The sequence below is a fragment of the Rhinatrema bivittatum genome, chromosome 4 (assembly GCF_901001135.1).
Source record: "Rhinatrema bivittatum chromosome 4, aRhiBiv1.1, whole genome shotgun sequence".
NCBI classification, from domain to species: domain Eukaryota; kingdom Metazoa; phylum Chordata; class Amphibia; order Gymnophiona; family Rhinatrematidae; genus Rhinatrema; species Rhinatrema bivittatum.
The window spans coordinates 468,555,590-468,572,582 of NC_042618.1; the positions used below are offsets into that span (position 1 = coordinate 468,555,590).

The 16,993-nt window shown below is 41.9% G+C and overlaps 1 protein-coding gene across 6 annotated transcripts in view; it reads right to left on the minus strand.

Annotated features, from left to right (window-relative positions):
- RAB3IP (RAB3A interacting protein) overlaps positions 1-16,993 on the minus strand; it is an 80,005-nt gene that overhangs the window by 5,927 nt on the left and 57,085 nt on the right. For all 6 annotated transcript variants that reach the window (XM_029597202.1, XM_029597196.1, XM_029597200.1 and 3 more), the window contains exons 9-10: positions 14,108-14,207; positions 13,587-13,656 (exon numbers count right to left, since the gene is read on the minus strand). In XM_029597202.1, coding sequence (XP_029453062.1) covers positions 13,587-13,656; positions 14,108-14,207 — 170 coding nt within the window. The remainder of the gene's footprint in view (positions 1-13,586; positions 13,657-14,107; positions 14,208-16,993) is intronic.

The following is a 16,993-nucleotide window of genomic DNA, read 5'->3' on the forward strand; positions in this document are numbered from 1 at the left end:
GTGAGGATGCCACTAGGTCTCTATTCCCAAGCATAGTTAATGGGAAACAATGGGATGCCTTGGACTCTCCTGGAAGGGATCCAGGAGGAAGTAGGGATGCAAGCTGAGGGGAAGGGTATGTGAGGCAATGCTTCTAGTGTTACCCTATTTACCTATGCAGGACCAGGCTAGATGCCTGGTCCACTAAGGAGAGAATACTCAATGGGCGGGATCCTGCGGGGCAGGTAGTGCTCAGATGGCTAACCAGACACTGGGAAATAAGAGCTGGAATCCAAGCAGGGATAACCAGACCAGGCCCAGGTTTCTAGGAAGAAGGCAGTTCCTATAATGTAATACTGTCCAAACACTGAGCTGAGACTAAGCTGAACTGTGAGTACTGAGAGAAGCAGTACTGAACTGTAAGTAAAGAGAGTACACTGTTCTGAAGGGAAGACAGTCTACTGTTGTGCATGTGTGAAGCTGTACTAAAGATATACTGTTTTAAGCAAGGCTGGAACCAGACTATTTTATCTCCAGGCCTGTGGGTATCACCACTCATTCCCACAGATGGATTTATTGATATGAAAAACCGAGATGACCTTTGGAAGAAATTTTGGGTGATTATGAAGAACTATATTTTTGAGGAAGTACTACATGTATGGAGGACAGTGGATGAGAGCTTAGTGTTCACAGATTCTTCGAGCTAAAGTCACTGCAACTAGGACAATCACCTTCCATGTCAAGCTGACTCCAATGGTTGAAAAGGCTGCTTCATTAATTGAGAAAGGACTAAATTCAGGTCCCATGGAACAGGTGGGCTTTTATACCAAGGGTTTAACATGCCACTGGCCTTTCATGAAGTGAGGTATCAACAGAAGAATAGAAATCTGTTTGCTATCTACTTGAGTATGGTAAGCTGCTATAGTATAGTGCTGAGGTGCACCAATACAGATGAGGTGGCGAGACCTGAGTCAGAAAGGTGAGCAAGTATTTCAAGAGAAGCTTAGACTCTCAGGAAAATGGGTTGGAAGTGTTTTGTTGACACCAACTGGAGTACCTGTGCCATTTAGTGAAAGGTTTCCTAGAGGAAACAAGTATGTCCACAATTACTATAGGTAGGTGAAGATCCTCAGTCCTTGAGTGCTCAACTTCCAAGCTGTGAGGTTAAGGCCCAACAGGTCGAGAAGGTACAATGTCCCATCTTCCTGCATCAACAGTGCAGGGTCTGTTCCCAGATGTATGGGAGGACAGTTGGAAAGTTGTATGAGATATGCCTACCAGATTTGCCTGGACTACACTGGGGCTATGAGAATTAGACCAGCGTGGTCTTGAAGACTTTTCTTCACTGTTCTGGTGATAAATGGCAATGGTGGAAAAACGTACATGAGGCTTTGACACCAGTCAAGGAGGAAAGCATCTTGAATTAACCCATGGTCGCTTGATAGAATTGAGCAACATTGATTTAGTTTTGTGTTCTGTTGTAAGGCAAAAGGTACACCGATGAGTCGAAGAGTTTGTCGGCCACTGACTGCTGTAGAGACCACTCATGTGGTTGAAACACTCTTGTTGAGTCGATCTGCAAGCATGTTGGAGATGCCAGGCAGATACATGGCTTGAAGAGAAGCTCTATTTATCTCCACCCAATGCCAGAAGTTTAGGACCTTGACAGAGAGGCCATGATCCTGTTCCTCTTTGCTTGTTGACATAAAACATGGCAATCTGTTGTCAGTTTGAATCAGGAAGTTCAGAAGATGCGCAAAGGTGAATAGAGTGTATATGACTGATCTCCAATCTAGAAAGTTGATCTTTTAGTAGTTCTCTTGAAGAGTCCAGAGGCCTTGTGTTTGAAGAGTTCCAGAATCCATTCCTCACCCTTTGGTGGCGATATCTGTAGCAAGAACTACTTCGTAGGGGAGTGACCAAAGAGGGGATCCTTCTTTGAGAATTTGTGGGTGTAACAACCATTGCAACTCTCATTTCATAGTTGTGATCTGCACTGGAGATATCAGAGGCTATGTAAGTCGATCCCTTTGGGAAAGATCTCATTGGAGGTAGCGGATGTGAAGATAGATCAGCAGAACAGCATGAATGGCTGCTGCTGAATGTCCAAGAACCACTTGGAGTTGTCTTGCAGACAAGTGAGGAGAAGAGAGAAAGTTGTAGATGAGCGACTTCGTGATGTTCACTTAGTCGCAAGACAGGAATGCTCTTTCCTGTATCGAATTCATGCAGGCCCTGATGAATTTGAGACGGAGTTCCACGGTTGATTTCTCGAAGTTGATTAGAAAACAAACATTGTAGCAGAGCTATGGTTGAGCTCAGAGAACATAATACTTGTATTTCCTGGTAATGGAAGATGGGCTGCCACTACTACAAGGCATTTTTTGAAGGCCCTCAGGACTGACAAGAGGCCAAACTAGAACATTTTGTACTGGTAGAAGGAAGAATTATCTGGAAGTGAAGATAACACCAATGTGAAGAGTGGACAGGTATGTAAGCATATGCATCCTTCAGATCCAAGGCACACATCCATTCATCCCTCTGTATAAAAAGTAGGATCATTCTGAGGGAGTTCATTTTGAATTTCTCTCAGAGTATATGTTTGTTCAGACATTTCAAGTTGAGAATGGCCACAATCCGACTGTTTTCTTGGTAATATGGAAGCATTGGGAATAGGTTCTATCGCTCATTTTTGGGGAAGTGATTGAACTTCCAGTCAAAGCTGCGGTAAATGAGACAGATCCTGATGGCGTGCCAAACAATGCGGGAGGATGGAGGCCAGGAGAAACGCAACTGTTATCTAGACTATACAATTTAAAGGACCCAGGGGTCTTTGGTGAGCTGATGCCACTCCTCCACGAAATACTGGATTCTTCTCCCACTGGGAAAATCTGAAATGGATTGTTCTGAGGGATCAAAAACTAGGCCCTGGTTTGGATTGGGCCTATTGGTAGGTTTCTGTTGCTACTGATGCTGGGCTGAAAGGGGCAGTAGATGGTATTGAAAAGACCAGTAAGGCCTCCTGTGGAAGTATGGTTGCTTGTATGGACAGAGGTGACATCATGCTGTTGAGAATGAATGCACCGCTACATTCTAGTCCTTAATCTGGATGACCGTCTCAAGAAGCTTTTCACTGATGTAGGGGAGTGCTTATGTAGGGGAGGTCTACTAGTTTTTTGTGGATGTCCTCATGGATGCTACTCATTCAAAGCCATGCCATATGTTTAGCCCCAATGGAGGCAGATGAAGTACATGAAATGGAATCAAAGGATCAGCGAAGATGGTAGATGCACTCTTCTGCATCTAGGAGTGGTAATGGATAGTAATTGCCTTGCTCTATGGCAGCTAAGAAAGGTTTCAACTTTTGAATGGATTCATGGATGTATTGCACCATATAGAATTAATGGATGGTAATGCGAGCAGAGCGCATTACACTTTGAAAGATCTTCTTGCTAAAGTTATCTAGAAGTTTGTGGTCTATTCCAGGAGAATAATTTAAGTCAATGCATGTCTTCTTCATAGCAGATTCGACTACTATGGGCTGGTGAGGCAGCTGGATGACACCAAAGCTTGGTGATTTTTGGACTCTGAATTTGAGATCTAAACTTCCTGACAGCTGAGGTGACAGAAATGGGAGTTTCCCACATTTGTAGAACATTAAGAATGTTGTGAACTGGAAGGACTACTATTTTGGTTGAAGAATCCAATATTTGAAGCTTGAGGAGCTTGGGTCGGGGGGTGGAAAGAGGGTCTTTGCCTTTGCGGACATGGATGGCCAATGCAGTACCCATCTTTGCCACAAATTTAGAATAGGTTACATCTTCTTGTGGTAAAATGTGGTCCGAAAGATCTACAAGAGGATCGGAGGCCATGCCGGTATTCTTCATCTGAGTCTAAAGATATAGGGTCATTTATCCAGGACTCCAATGACAAAGAGAGCAAATCAGGAGGAGCTTGGTGCATTGCCTGACACAGGCATCAGCTACATCAGGCGAGTCAATGTACTTTGTGTCACTGATGGCCTCATTGACGGCATCAGTACGATACATGGCACTTAGAATGCTTATGTTTCTTCAACACTATGGTTCCAGTGATTGATGCTGCTTTGCCTTTGATGCAGGGCAGCTGGCAAAACTCAAATATACTGCTTCGGCCTGAGCAGACAGAAGAGATTTTGACAAGCTCTTGCTCAATTCTGTTCCTGGCAAGGCAGACAAGGTTACACTGTATCTCTGGGGAGATTTATACAATTCCTCGATTTTTAGAGCCTGGGGATATCAGTCTACAGTCATAATAGTTCTTTTGGTCATGATCTGGCCTGAGGCATCGATAAAATTTGTGGCCATCAGTTGGGGTCATAATTTTCCAACAGATACAACTTTTAAAACCATTTACCATGGTTGAATTCTTCTTCTGCCTGGACATAGTAGAAGAGAAGTCCACAATTCGTTGTCAGAAAGTTTTATTTTAATATTTTAATAGCACTGAAAAAATGCTATTGTGGGACTGCAGAGGCAGCAAGGCAACTTTAGAAGAAGAAAATGAAGTAAAAATATATCAAATAAAGGAGTTTTGGATGTCTAAAGAAAAAATGTAGGAGAAAGCATGCACGTCCGTGCTGTGCTTGGACAAAAAATGACAACGGAGACTCATGAGGCAACATCCGGGCAGGAACTCCCCAACACATGCTCAGTAGAGCTCAAAGTTCTACTAGCTTGGAGAGACGAATCCGTTTGGTGCCACTGAATGATGTCACCCACATGTATTGGCTGATTCAGTCTACTTATTGATGGAAGATGCCTCTCCACTATGCATATGGAAGTACGCACATATAGTGTGTCAGTGGCACAATTTTCTAAAGAGCCATTTCTACCAAGAAAGCACTACTTTACCCGCAGAAGACCATTCTGAAATTACCTTCCAAAAGCCCTAATCTGGCATTCCTTAACTTCTTTCCCAAGCCTATGCTCATGTGATGCGATGTGTGACCACGCCACCCCCTGACGTCACTGGGAGCTCCGGCGACGGTTGAAGAGCGCCTCACCATCAGGCGCCGGCGAGCGGGGAGGCACCCTCCATCCTGGGCCCCCGCGAGAACTGAACATCAAACTGAATGGCAGGGGAAAAAAGATATGGAACTAACAGCAGGAGGTGAAGGAAATGAATGACTGTGATGCGACGTGTGACCACGCCCCCCCCTGACGTCACTGGGAGCTCCGGCGACGGTTGAAGAGCGCCTCACTATCAGGCGCCGCACGCCGAAGGGGCGCGACAAAGGGGCTCTCCCCTTTGTGCACCCCTTCGTGCAACCCTTGTGCTTCTAAAAAAAAAAAAAATCTTTTATATTTTTCTGTTATTTAACCTTTATTCCAATTCTTTACCTTTTCTTTTCGCTTGTTAACAATTTTAATTAGAAATGTTCATTGTATTAGACTATGGAAATTTATTTCCTGCTATTCTGTTTAATGTAAACCGGTATGATTTACATCGGATGTAAGAATGTCGGTATATAAAAATTATAAATAAATAAATAAATAGATGTTTTAAGCATAAGGTGAATGAATACAAATCTTTTATTTATTTTTTTAAAGTTGTTAAATTCTGAATGCTCATGGAAGATCCAGGACTGGTCAATAGATAAATCTGGACAATTTGTGCTATGTCTCAAATTCCAACCCTTTCAAATTCACTAGGGATGTGCAGCAGGGACAGATTCGTCTCATTCGGTATTCGTCGGGACCCCAAATCCGTTGCATCCGTTCTTGGAGGACCCCGATCCATTCATTAGTTATATATGTATTCCTTTCCCAAAAAAAACCCCATCCCAACCCTTTAAATTTAATTAATTTCAACCCCCCACCCTCCTGACCCCCCAAAGACTTGCCAAAAGTCCCTGGTGGTCCAGCAGGGGTCTGAAGCACAAGATGGCACCGGCCATCCATTGCTCCTACCATGTGACAGGGGCCGACCAATGGCAGTGGTAGCCCCTGTGACATAGTAAGGGCAAAGGCTATTGGCACCATTTTGAATACCGGCAGCTGACAGCAGGAACTCGCTCCAGGACCCCCACTGGAACACCAGAGACTTTTGGCAAGTCTTGGGGGGGGATCAGGAGGGTGGGGGGGTTTATTCGTTAGTGATACATTGTATTCGTGGGGGTTTGCCATACGTTTCATGACTCCCACGAATACAACGAATATGGCATATACGTTGCGGATTGCCAATACGTTGCAAACGAATGCACACTCCTAAAATTCACTAATTTTGTATCAATCCTGTCCCTTTTTAAACACTTCTCTTCTGGCTTCTATGGAATGATCATCCACCGCAGGCACTGCATTTTCAGTGCTGGAGCTCTTGTCTGGGTCTCAGCTGAAAGAAGAGCTACCACATCCTTCTGCTCACTGGGTTTTCAGAAGAGTCACTGTCATAAACCGGTTAATGTCAAACAAGAGCAAACTCTGCAGCTCCCCTATATTATATGCCACACAGCATGAGCAAAGTACACAGAGAAATACATGAAATATAGAGAGAGATTTCTTTTTTTTCAGTTGGCGCATTGCCTCTGTGGCCGATGGCCGACATGCAAAATGAATCATTTTATAATAAGAGGAAGGAGATAATTCTGACTCCACCTTCAAGCATTCCAGTTAGAAATGTCAAAGTTTTCATCAAGTATCCCCATGAGAGCTGCCAGGATCAAAGCTAAATGCACATGGCATACAGCTGCAAAGGCAGCTTCAAAGAATAAAATGGGCATGCTTCCCTTTACTAAATAGCATCAGCATTATTCCTTGTATTAGGCTAGCGCTGGTCAGGCTTTTAGTGTGGTTTTGTCTGTGGGATTTTAATCTTTGCATTAGTGGACAGACAGTCAGGGTGTTTTAGATTATTATTTTTTGTTATTAAATAGGCATATGTGAGCTGTGTCGGCACAGGAATTTAAATTTTTTTGTTCTTTTGGGTTTTTTTTTGCTTCCTGATTATGTAGCTGTAGGATCTTAACATTATATAATTGGATTTTTTTATGATTTTAACAGCTCTGCTCATAAGTTTACATACCCCTGGCAGAATCTGTTAAAATGAGCAGCATTTTAAGAAAACATGAGTGATCAGACAAAACACGTCTGTTATTTTTAATGCGTTTCAAATTAAACTATTATGCATCATAGAATAACACAACCATTAAACAAACCATAGCAATAAAGGAAATAATAAAATGGTCCTATTCAAAAGTTTGCATACCCATAGTTCTTAATACCCTGTATTGCCCCCTTTTGCATCAATGACGACTTGCAGTCTTTTGTGATAGATGGGAATGAGGCCCTTTATTTTCTCATGTGGTAAAGCTGCCCATTCCTCTTGGCAAAAAACCTCCGGATCCTATACATTCTTTGGCTGTCTAGTATAAACTGCATGTCTGAGCTCTCCCCAAATTGCCTCAATGATGTTGAGGTCAGGAGACTGATATTCACTCCAAAACCTTCACTTTCTTCTGCTGCAGCCGCTGAAGGGTCAACTTGACGTATGATTCGGATCACTGTCATGTTGGAAAGTCCAAGTGTGCTCCATGTAGGGCTTCTTGGCTGATGGATGCAAATTCTCCTCCAATAATTTTCTGATAAGAAGCTGCATTCATCCTGCCATCAATTTTAGTTAAATTCCTTTTGCCGCAGTAGCTCACAACCCCCCCCCCCACCCCAAAACAGCAGAGATCCACCTCCATACTTCACGGTAGGGATGATGTTGACTCCTCTCCAAACCATAATCATGTGACCATAAAGTTCCATTTTGGTCTCATCACTCCAAATTATTTTGTTCAGAAGTTTTGAGGCTTCTATCTAGGTGCTATTTGGTGTATTGTAAGCAGGCTGTTTTGTAGTGTTGGTACAGCAATGGCTTTTTCTGGCAACTCTACCATGCAGCCCATTTTTGCTCAAGCATCTCCTTAATGTGCATGCTGAAATACCCACACCACTTTGTTTCAGTAGAAGTTGCTTGTGGGTTTTTCTTTGCATCTCAACAAATTTTCCTGGCAGTTGTGTCTGAAATCTTTCTTGGTCTGGCTTGGTATTAACCGAACCCATAATTTTCCACTTCTTGATCAGAGTTTGAACAATACTGACTGGCATTTTCAAGTCTTTGGATATCTTTTTATATCCTTTTTCTACTTTATAAAAGTTGAATTACTTTTGCTCACAGATCTTTTGACAGTTCTTTTGCTTTCCCCATGCTTCAGTAATCACCAAAGTCAGTGCAGCCCTGGATGAAATGTGCAAGGGTTTCTCAAGAGCTAAGAAACTCATTGACTATTTATACACAGACACTAATTAAAAACAAACAAGGCATAGGTGTGGATACCTATCCTTCACTGCCATCTCAACCTGTGTCTGTCAACTTGAGTGTTTATTATCAACTCCCAAACCTTAGGAATATATCGACCTGCTTTAAATCAATATAAAAAAAAGAAATTGAAGGAATGAAAAAGGAATTTTATAAGAAAACAATTGAGAAATTCATATACAATCCTAGAGCACTATTCTCAATTGTCAATAATTTGACTAAAAACCAAGCTGAGAAAGAAAACGATCTGCCGGAAGATAAATGCAATGAAATTGCATTATTCTTAAAAAAAAAAAAAAAAAAATGTTTTTGATATTCTTAATTCCAATATCAAGGTCACTGCCAAACATGAGGTTAAAATGCTCTCTAAAACTGACATAAATTTGATGCAATATCCGTACTGGAAATTGCAACCCTAATAAAAAAAATTAAATCCAGCCCCAGATCCCATTGATCCTATTCCAGTTACTGCCCTTAAAACAATTGCGCCTGCCATTGCTGAAATAGTTAACCTTTCTTATGTGAAGGCTTTTTCCCAGATATTTTTAAAAAATCCGATTATTAAATCTATTTTAAAAAAACCTAGGGGCGGATTTTAAGAGCCCTGCTCGCCTAAATCCGCCCAAATCCAGGTGGATTTAGGCGAGCAGGGCCCTGCGCGCCGGTGAGCCTATTTTACATAGGCCTACCGGCGCACGCAGAGGCCCGGGACTCGCGTACGTCCCGGGGTTTTCTGAGGGGGGCGTGTCGGGGCGGGCCCGAACGGCGCGGCGTTTTCGGGGCGTGTCGGGAGCGTTCCGGGGGCGGGCCCGGGGGCGTGGCTACGGCCTGGGGCGGTCTGGGGGCGTGGCCGCGCCCTCCGGACCTGCCCCCAGGTCGCGTCCCGGCGCGCTAGTGGCCTGCTGGGATTTACGTCTCCCTCCGGGAGGCGTAAATCCCCCAACAAAGGTAAGGGGGGGGTTTAGACAGGGCCGGGCGGGTGGGTTAGGTAGAGGAAGGGAGGGGAAGGTGAGGGGAGGGCAAAAGAAAGTTCCCTCCGAGGCCGGTCCGATTTCGGAGCGGCCTCGGAGGGAACGGGGGTAGGCTGCGCGGCTCGGCACGCACCGGCTATACGGAATTGATAGCCTTGCGCGCGCCGATCCAGGATTTTAGCGGCTATGCGCGTATCTACTAAAATCCCGCGTACTTTTGCTTGCGCCTGATGCGCCAGCAAAAGTACGCCAAATCGCGCGGTTTGAAAATCTACCCCCTAATTTGGATTCTACACAATTGAATAATTTTAGACCCATATCAAATTTATTATTTAAAGCTAATATTATAGAAAAATGATTAAAATACAACTTGATAATTTTTTTAGAGTCTAATAATATTTTATTTCCAAATCAATTTGGTTTTAGAAAGAATTTTAGTACTGAGACACTTTTAATTGCATTAACTGATACGGTCCTAAGGGGTTTTGATATAGGGCAAAGTTATTTTTTAATTCTTTTAGATTTGTCTGCTGCATTTGACACTGTCGACCATGAAATTTTAATCAATCGTTTAGGAGAAATAGGAATTTCAGGCTTAAACTTAAAATGGTTCAATCCTTTCAAGTTAAAATTAAAAACTCCTTTTCAGATAAAATTCCAATACAGACGGGTGCACCTCAGGGATCTACTTTATCAGCTACTCTTTTTTAATATTTATGTTTTACCGATCTGTCACCTCCTTGCCGGTTTAGGCTTAAAATTTTATATTTACGCTGATGATTTACAATTTTTGGTGCCTATTGAAGAGTCAATTGAACACACTTTTAAGATCATAAAAGTTTACATTACTGCCATTAAGCAATTACTACAGCATCTGAAGCCGATTCTAAATATGGATAAAACTGAAATAATTTTATTAGAAAGAAAATGAAGTCACAATTCTATTCTCGATTTAATTCTTGACAAAGACGTAAAAATAACTCCTCCTTGTTTTTGCACGCGATCTTGGAGTAACTATAGATACAGAATTGAGTATGAGAAAACATAAAGCCACAAAATTAAAAGATGGATATTTCAAATTGACTCTGAGAAGATTAAAGCCGCTTCTAGAACAAGATGACTATAGAACTGTTCTCCAATCACTTATATTTGCAAATCTAGATTATTGCAATTCTTTACTTTTAGGACTGCCGCAATCCACAATTAGACCACTTCAGGTCCTACAGAATTCTGCTGCCAGAGTTCTGACAGGAAAAAAAAAAGATGTGATCATATTACCCCAATCCTTGTCTCTTTACATTGGCTTCCGATAAATTATCGGATACAATATAAACCAGCCTGTATAATTCACAACATAATCCATGGTGAAAGAACTGAATGGTTAAATTTTTCTATAAAGCTGCATGTTCCACAGAAAAATTTGAGATCGGCTAACAAAGGTCTTTTAACAATTCCAACAATCAGATCGGCTCGCCTGAGTCAAGTGCAGGAACGTGCTATGTCGATAGCAGGGTCAAAATTATGGAACACACTACCACCATATTTAAGACTAACGGTAGACAAGAAGAAATTTAAGGCAAAATTAAAAACATAGCTATTTCAATGTGCTTACAAAGAAAATGAGTAGCAGGCGATTGCACGAACTTAATCCTCTCTCTTTTAGTATTTAGTTTTATACTGATATGGTATTTTATGTTTTAGATGTGTTTAGCAACTACTTGTTAGGAATAGTAAAGTAATAAGTTTTTATTAGTTTTGTTCTGTCTCCAGCAGTGAGTACATGTTTGTATCTGTACATATTGTAGTTTACTGTGTTTAGTGCAGTCCTCCCTTCTGAGGATTCTTAATACTGAAAAACACTTTTTGTAACCCATGATAAAAATCTGTGAGCCTTTGCCTTTAAGAAGAGCCCTTGCCCTTAAGAGAGGCTCCCTCCCCCCTCCACTTTCTCTCACTATCGGAAGAGCTTGAATGCCCCTCAATCTAACTTGACTCTTCCTAGGTGCCTTATAGGCTCAAGGGACTGCCCTTCATGCTCCCCCTGTGTCATATGGTTCTTAGGCTCGTTGAAATTGGACCTTGCCCCCAGCTTGTGGAGGCGTTTCCTCTAGCAGCTCTTGATGAGAGTTCAGTCTTGCCCATGCGGGCTTCTGAGCCAGCAGCGTTCTGTAAAACCCTATGAAACGATTGGGCTTTTTATCTTCTCTCTTACTGCCTTCATTTGAAGATTAAATCAGCCTCATATCCCTCATGCTTCCTACCTCTACCATAAACTAACTCCTGCAACACAAGAGACCTCCTCCTCCTCCCTCCTCCCTCCTGCTACCCTGTCTCCAGTTACCAAAGATCTTTGCCTTGGGGCTTGTGTTTGAGATGCAACAATTGTAAGTAGAATTTACCTGTACAATAAATAATTTCAAACTTAAAGAATCTTTGTCTTGAGGACTGATTGGAGAGAAAGTTTAGTGCCTGGATGGCAAACTCGGATGTCTGCCTGACCCAGAACAAGTTTTAACAGCTAAATGTATATGTATGTTCTCTTTTTAAATATTTTAGCTGTTATCACTATTTACTGAATGTCTTATTGTATTTCTTTAATGTATTATGATTGTGAACCGTTGTGAAGGCTATGCTGATGTGACGGTATATAAAAAAATAATAAACCATAAACCCAAACATTCAAGTGTATGTAAATTTTAGAACAGAACCATTTTATTATTTTCTTTATTGCTATGGTTTGTTTAATGATTGTACTATTCTGTAGTGCATAAAATAGTTTAATTTGAAAAACATTACAAATAACAGACGTGTTTTATGTAATCACTCATGTTTTCTTAAAATGCTAATGAAAAAATCTATCCACTGTTGCCAACTATGTAATTTTCTATTGTACTTGTACTGAATCCATTTCATTAATATTTTTCTGTTTTTTATTTTTAGTGTATTTGTTAAATTATACCGCATCAGCAAGCCTGTCGGCGTGTCTCAGTACAAACTTCAAGACCTCCCGGACTAATCAATCATTTGCGGTATTATTTGATGTAAAAAATACCTCCCGCTTTATACCAACGATGTTTTAGTGTGGGGTATATGTGTATTTCTTATAACAAACAGGCAAGGTGTTTCTTCAGGAAGGGTATCTCTTGAAGGACTTAAATATTCATTATCTCAAAAAACTCGGAGAGGCTAATGCATTTTAAAAACTAGCTCAATATCTGAACAGACCGATTTCATAAAGTTGGCTCGACAACGGCTGGAGTTTCGCATCTCACGCTTCATCAGGAGCCTAAAGTTATCTTCTTTTATCAATATGTGATGAGATACTCGTACCCTACAAAATCGTTTTCATGTTCCATCCATGGGATGGTATGCCTTCCGAAAATGATTTTGAAGGGTACGAATATCTGATCACATATTGATAAAAGAAGATAACTTTAGGCTCCTGATGAAGTGTGAGACGCGAAACTCCGGCTGTTGTCGAGCCAGCTTTATGAAATCAGTCTGCTCAGATATTGAGCTAGTTTTTAAAATGCATTAGCCTCTCCAAGTTTTTTGAGATAATGAATATTTAAGTCCTTCAAGAGATACCCTTCCTGAAGAAACACCTTGCCTGTTTGTTATAAGAAATACACAGATACCCCACACTAAAACATCGTTGGTATAAAGCAGGGGGTATTTTTTACACCAAATAATACCGCAAATGATTGATTAATCCGGGCGGTCTTGAAGTTTGTATTGAGACACGCCGACAGGCTTGCTGATGCAGTATAATTTAACAAATACACTAAAAATAAAAAACAGAAAAATATTAATGAAATGGATTCAGTACAAGTACAATAGAAAATTACATAGTTGGTGACAGTGGATAGATTTTTTTCATTTTGATTTCCTTTTTTTGTGAAGTTTGATACGACGTGGGAATCAATTTTTGCTCTTTTTGTTTGTTTCTTAAAATGCTAAACATCTTTCAAATTCTGCCAGGGGTATGTTAACTTATGAGCACAACTGTATATGTGGTTGTTTTGTCTTCTATTGATGATGATGCTGTATTCTGCTTTGTGTGAATTTTGGAAAGGATGATTATAAATACATCAATTAAATAAACTGAATATAAAACCAGACCCGGGTAGGCCAGTTCTGCTGTTATCAACAGTGTATGAGGGAGATTATTTCATTAAGCATTGCTGCAGTTGCTTTCTATTTGGCCTGCTTTCGAGCTTGATTCTCCTTGGTGCATTCTCAAAATGTTAAGTTTTTTAATTTATGAAAAGCAACTAAAATTTAAAAACGTACCATCCTGCTGCTTCACAAGCCCTTGCTGGATATACCGAATGTATGTAAAGAAGTTACACACAGAAGTAATCTAGAGACAAGAAAAAGAATGCAAGAAACATGATGAGGTCCACATTCAGACACAGCCGGCTAAGTTAGTTAGCTGGAGAAGACTAATCCAGCTAAGTTAGCTAGAATATTCAGTGGTACAGCCGTGCCGCTGAATATACCCAGATAAGTTCAAAGTTAGCCAGATAAGATAACCAGCTAACTTTAGACCTACTCAATAGCAAGTCTGTAGTTAGCCAGATAAGTTTGAATTATCTCTAGCTAATGGAGCCGGATAAGAAATTCTTTCCGGTTATGCTTCTGGAATGCCTCTTTTTTACCCGGCTAGATAAGAGGCTGAATAAACCAAAACTTGTCATTTAAAGTTATCCATCTGAATGGCTTTTGAATATCTACCTCCTTATATATTATCAGGGTGACCCTCCCTACCCCAACACACACGGGTTTATGGCAAACACGTCGAAATGACTTACCCTGTATCTGCAGAAAGGGGAAATGTAATAATAGCTACTCGAGTCTCCCAACTTGATTCTGTGTTTACATGACTTAGTTTGACCAGTGAGCGCGCACTTCCTGTAAATTAAAGAAAACAGTTTAGGTTTGCCTGCTTCAGACTGGTGCACTACTAGGATGAGTATGTTTCATACATGTAGAGACTACCCCTCCCCTCTGGCCTCATGTCATATTTATCTTTTGCAGGAATTTGTAAAATGTGGGCTTCTATCACATAAGAGCATAAGAACATGCCATACTGGGTCAGACCAAGGGTCCATCAAGCCCCGAAAGCTAGAAAAGCAGCGTTTCCCCAACCCTCTTCTGGAGGCACACCTATGCAGTCAGGTTTTTAGAACTGCCACAATGAATATGCAGGAGATAGATTTGCATGCACTGGATCTCCAATGTATGCAATGCATATTCATTATGAATATCCTGGTTAGGTATGCCTCCAGGAGACGACTGGGAAACATTGGGTTAGTCCAATAAAAAGGTATCACCTTATATTTTTTCATTTATTGGTCTTTATCTCCAATAGTAATTTCAGCTGTCAAAGCTATTTTCCCCACAGGATGAAACCACACTTCTTGCAGTGCCCTTATATTTTCTTTACTGTCTCCAATCACCAGCCTCTTCACTCTTTGCAAACTCTTCTATCACAGACTACCCTACTGTTCCCTATGCTCCATGATACTACCTGCTCACCCCAAGTCTCTGCTTTGACAATTTCTTCCCTGGTGCAGTCCTTGCCTCACTCAAGTGCCTCTTTCATTCCTGCTCACTTCCACACTGGTTGCTTTTCTACTAGACACACCTGCCTAAGTGAAAAAGCACCGGCACTATGCATGAACGTAGCAAAGCATTAACCAGTCGAAGCAACGGCCCAGTAAACTAATTTATTAATCAAAAATTGGTCCACAGTATTACAGACAATGCAGGTTTTTCTAGAAAATATAACTAGTATTCAGGCTACTTGGTCGATTTGGGATGGCAACAACTAAAACAATGTCCCCCCCCCAACATATGCTGTACAGTTCACAAAGAGGCTTCCTGCCTATTGCAGTATACTACCTAAGGAAAATTGGTTCTTACCTGCTAATTTTCGTTCCTGTAGTTCCACAGATCAGTCCAGACTCCTGGGTTTTGCCTCCCTGCCAGCAGATGGAGACAGAGAAAGTTTCTCTGACCCTGTACATAACCTCAGTATTGACCTGTATCCAAGCCAAGATGACAGCAACCATAAATTTCTAAGCAAGCTTCTAAGCAAACTCGTCTCCCTCCAACGAGCCGGAAGCAGGTGAAGTTGCTCAAAAAGACAATGGAAAACGCATTTCCCAAATTTACCATAAGTGATCAGCACTGAAAACCTCCAACAACTCTGCACTATATACAAAGCAACAATACGAGCGGCAGACTCCCTCCCTCCCTCCCCCCAGTAAATGGGCGGGTCTCTGGACTGATCTGTGGTACTACAAGAACGAAAATTAGCAGGTAAGAACCAATTTTCCTTTCCCTGTACGTACCCAGATCAGTCCAGACTCCTGGGATGTGCCTAAGCTCTTCTTAACTCAGATGGGACGTGGAGCGTTCCACTCGTAGAACACTCTCACTAAAGCACATGGAAGTCGGAGTTCAGACATCCAAACAATAATGCCTAGCAAAAGCGTGCAACGACTTCCCCGAAGCCACCCTGCACATTTCATGTGAAGACACCTGATGTGACTCAGTGCAGGAAGTCACCTGAGAACGCGTCAAATGAGCCCCTAACCTCCCCCCCCCTTCCTGGCAGCGAGCACCCTTTAACAAAGTAAGTCGACTCATTTGCTTTCTTCAGTCACTGCACAATTGTAGCCTTAGACGACTTATTTTCCCTCTCTGAACCACTCCACAGTACAAAGGGGTGATACAATCTACAAAGAAGAGATGCGATCTATAGAAATCATAAGTTACCGTTAGATACCTCAATAATGCATGCCTTCAATCTAAGAGCCTAAGCAACACTGCATGAGGCATAGAGGAATCCAAATCCATAAAAGCTGGAAGCTCAACTGTCTAAGATGGAACACCGAGACTACCTCAGGCAGAAAAGAAGGCACCATGCATAAAGATAGCCCCAAATCAGACAACTGTAGGAAGGAATCTCAACACAACAGCACCTGGAGCTTCGAAATTCACCTGGCTGAACAAATAGCAACCAAGAAAACCACTTTAAGAGTCAAGCCTTTAACTGTACTTCTCTTTAGTGGTTCAAACAGAGCCTCTAAGGACTAGATTCAGATGCCAAGATGGACAAATGTTCCACACCTGAGGACACAAGTTCTTAGCTCCCTGAAGGAACCATGGAACATCCGGATATGTGGACAGAGGATACCCTTGCACCTTACCCGCAAGACAACCCAAAGTCGCTACCTGGACACTCAGAGTTAAAGGCCAGTCCCTTGACCAGAACCTTTCTGTAGAAAAGCCAAAATATGCAACACAGTAGCCTGAACAGACTGAGGCTGCACTCCGTCAACAACAGACCAGGACTCGAAAATCCTCCAAATTTGTACAAATGTCAAGGATGTAGATGGTGGAAATAACTGCTTCGGAACATCCCCTCCACCTCAGTTGTCTCTTCTCAGAAGCGAAGCCGCGAGATAGACGTGAGCTGCATGACCCAAAAATATTGGGCCCTGGTGGAAAACAGTCGATTGATGTCCGAACCTCAGGGGCCTGTCTATGGCCATGTTGACCACATCTGGAAAGCATGGTTGAAGTGGCCACTCTGGAGCTACCAGGATCATGCTGCCTGGAGGTTTCTCTATCCGCCTTAATCCCTGGTCCACCAGAGGCCATGGGAGGGAAGACAAAGAAGAATCCCT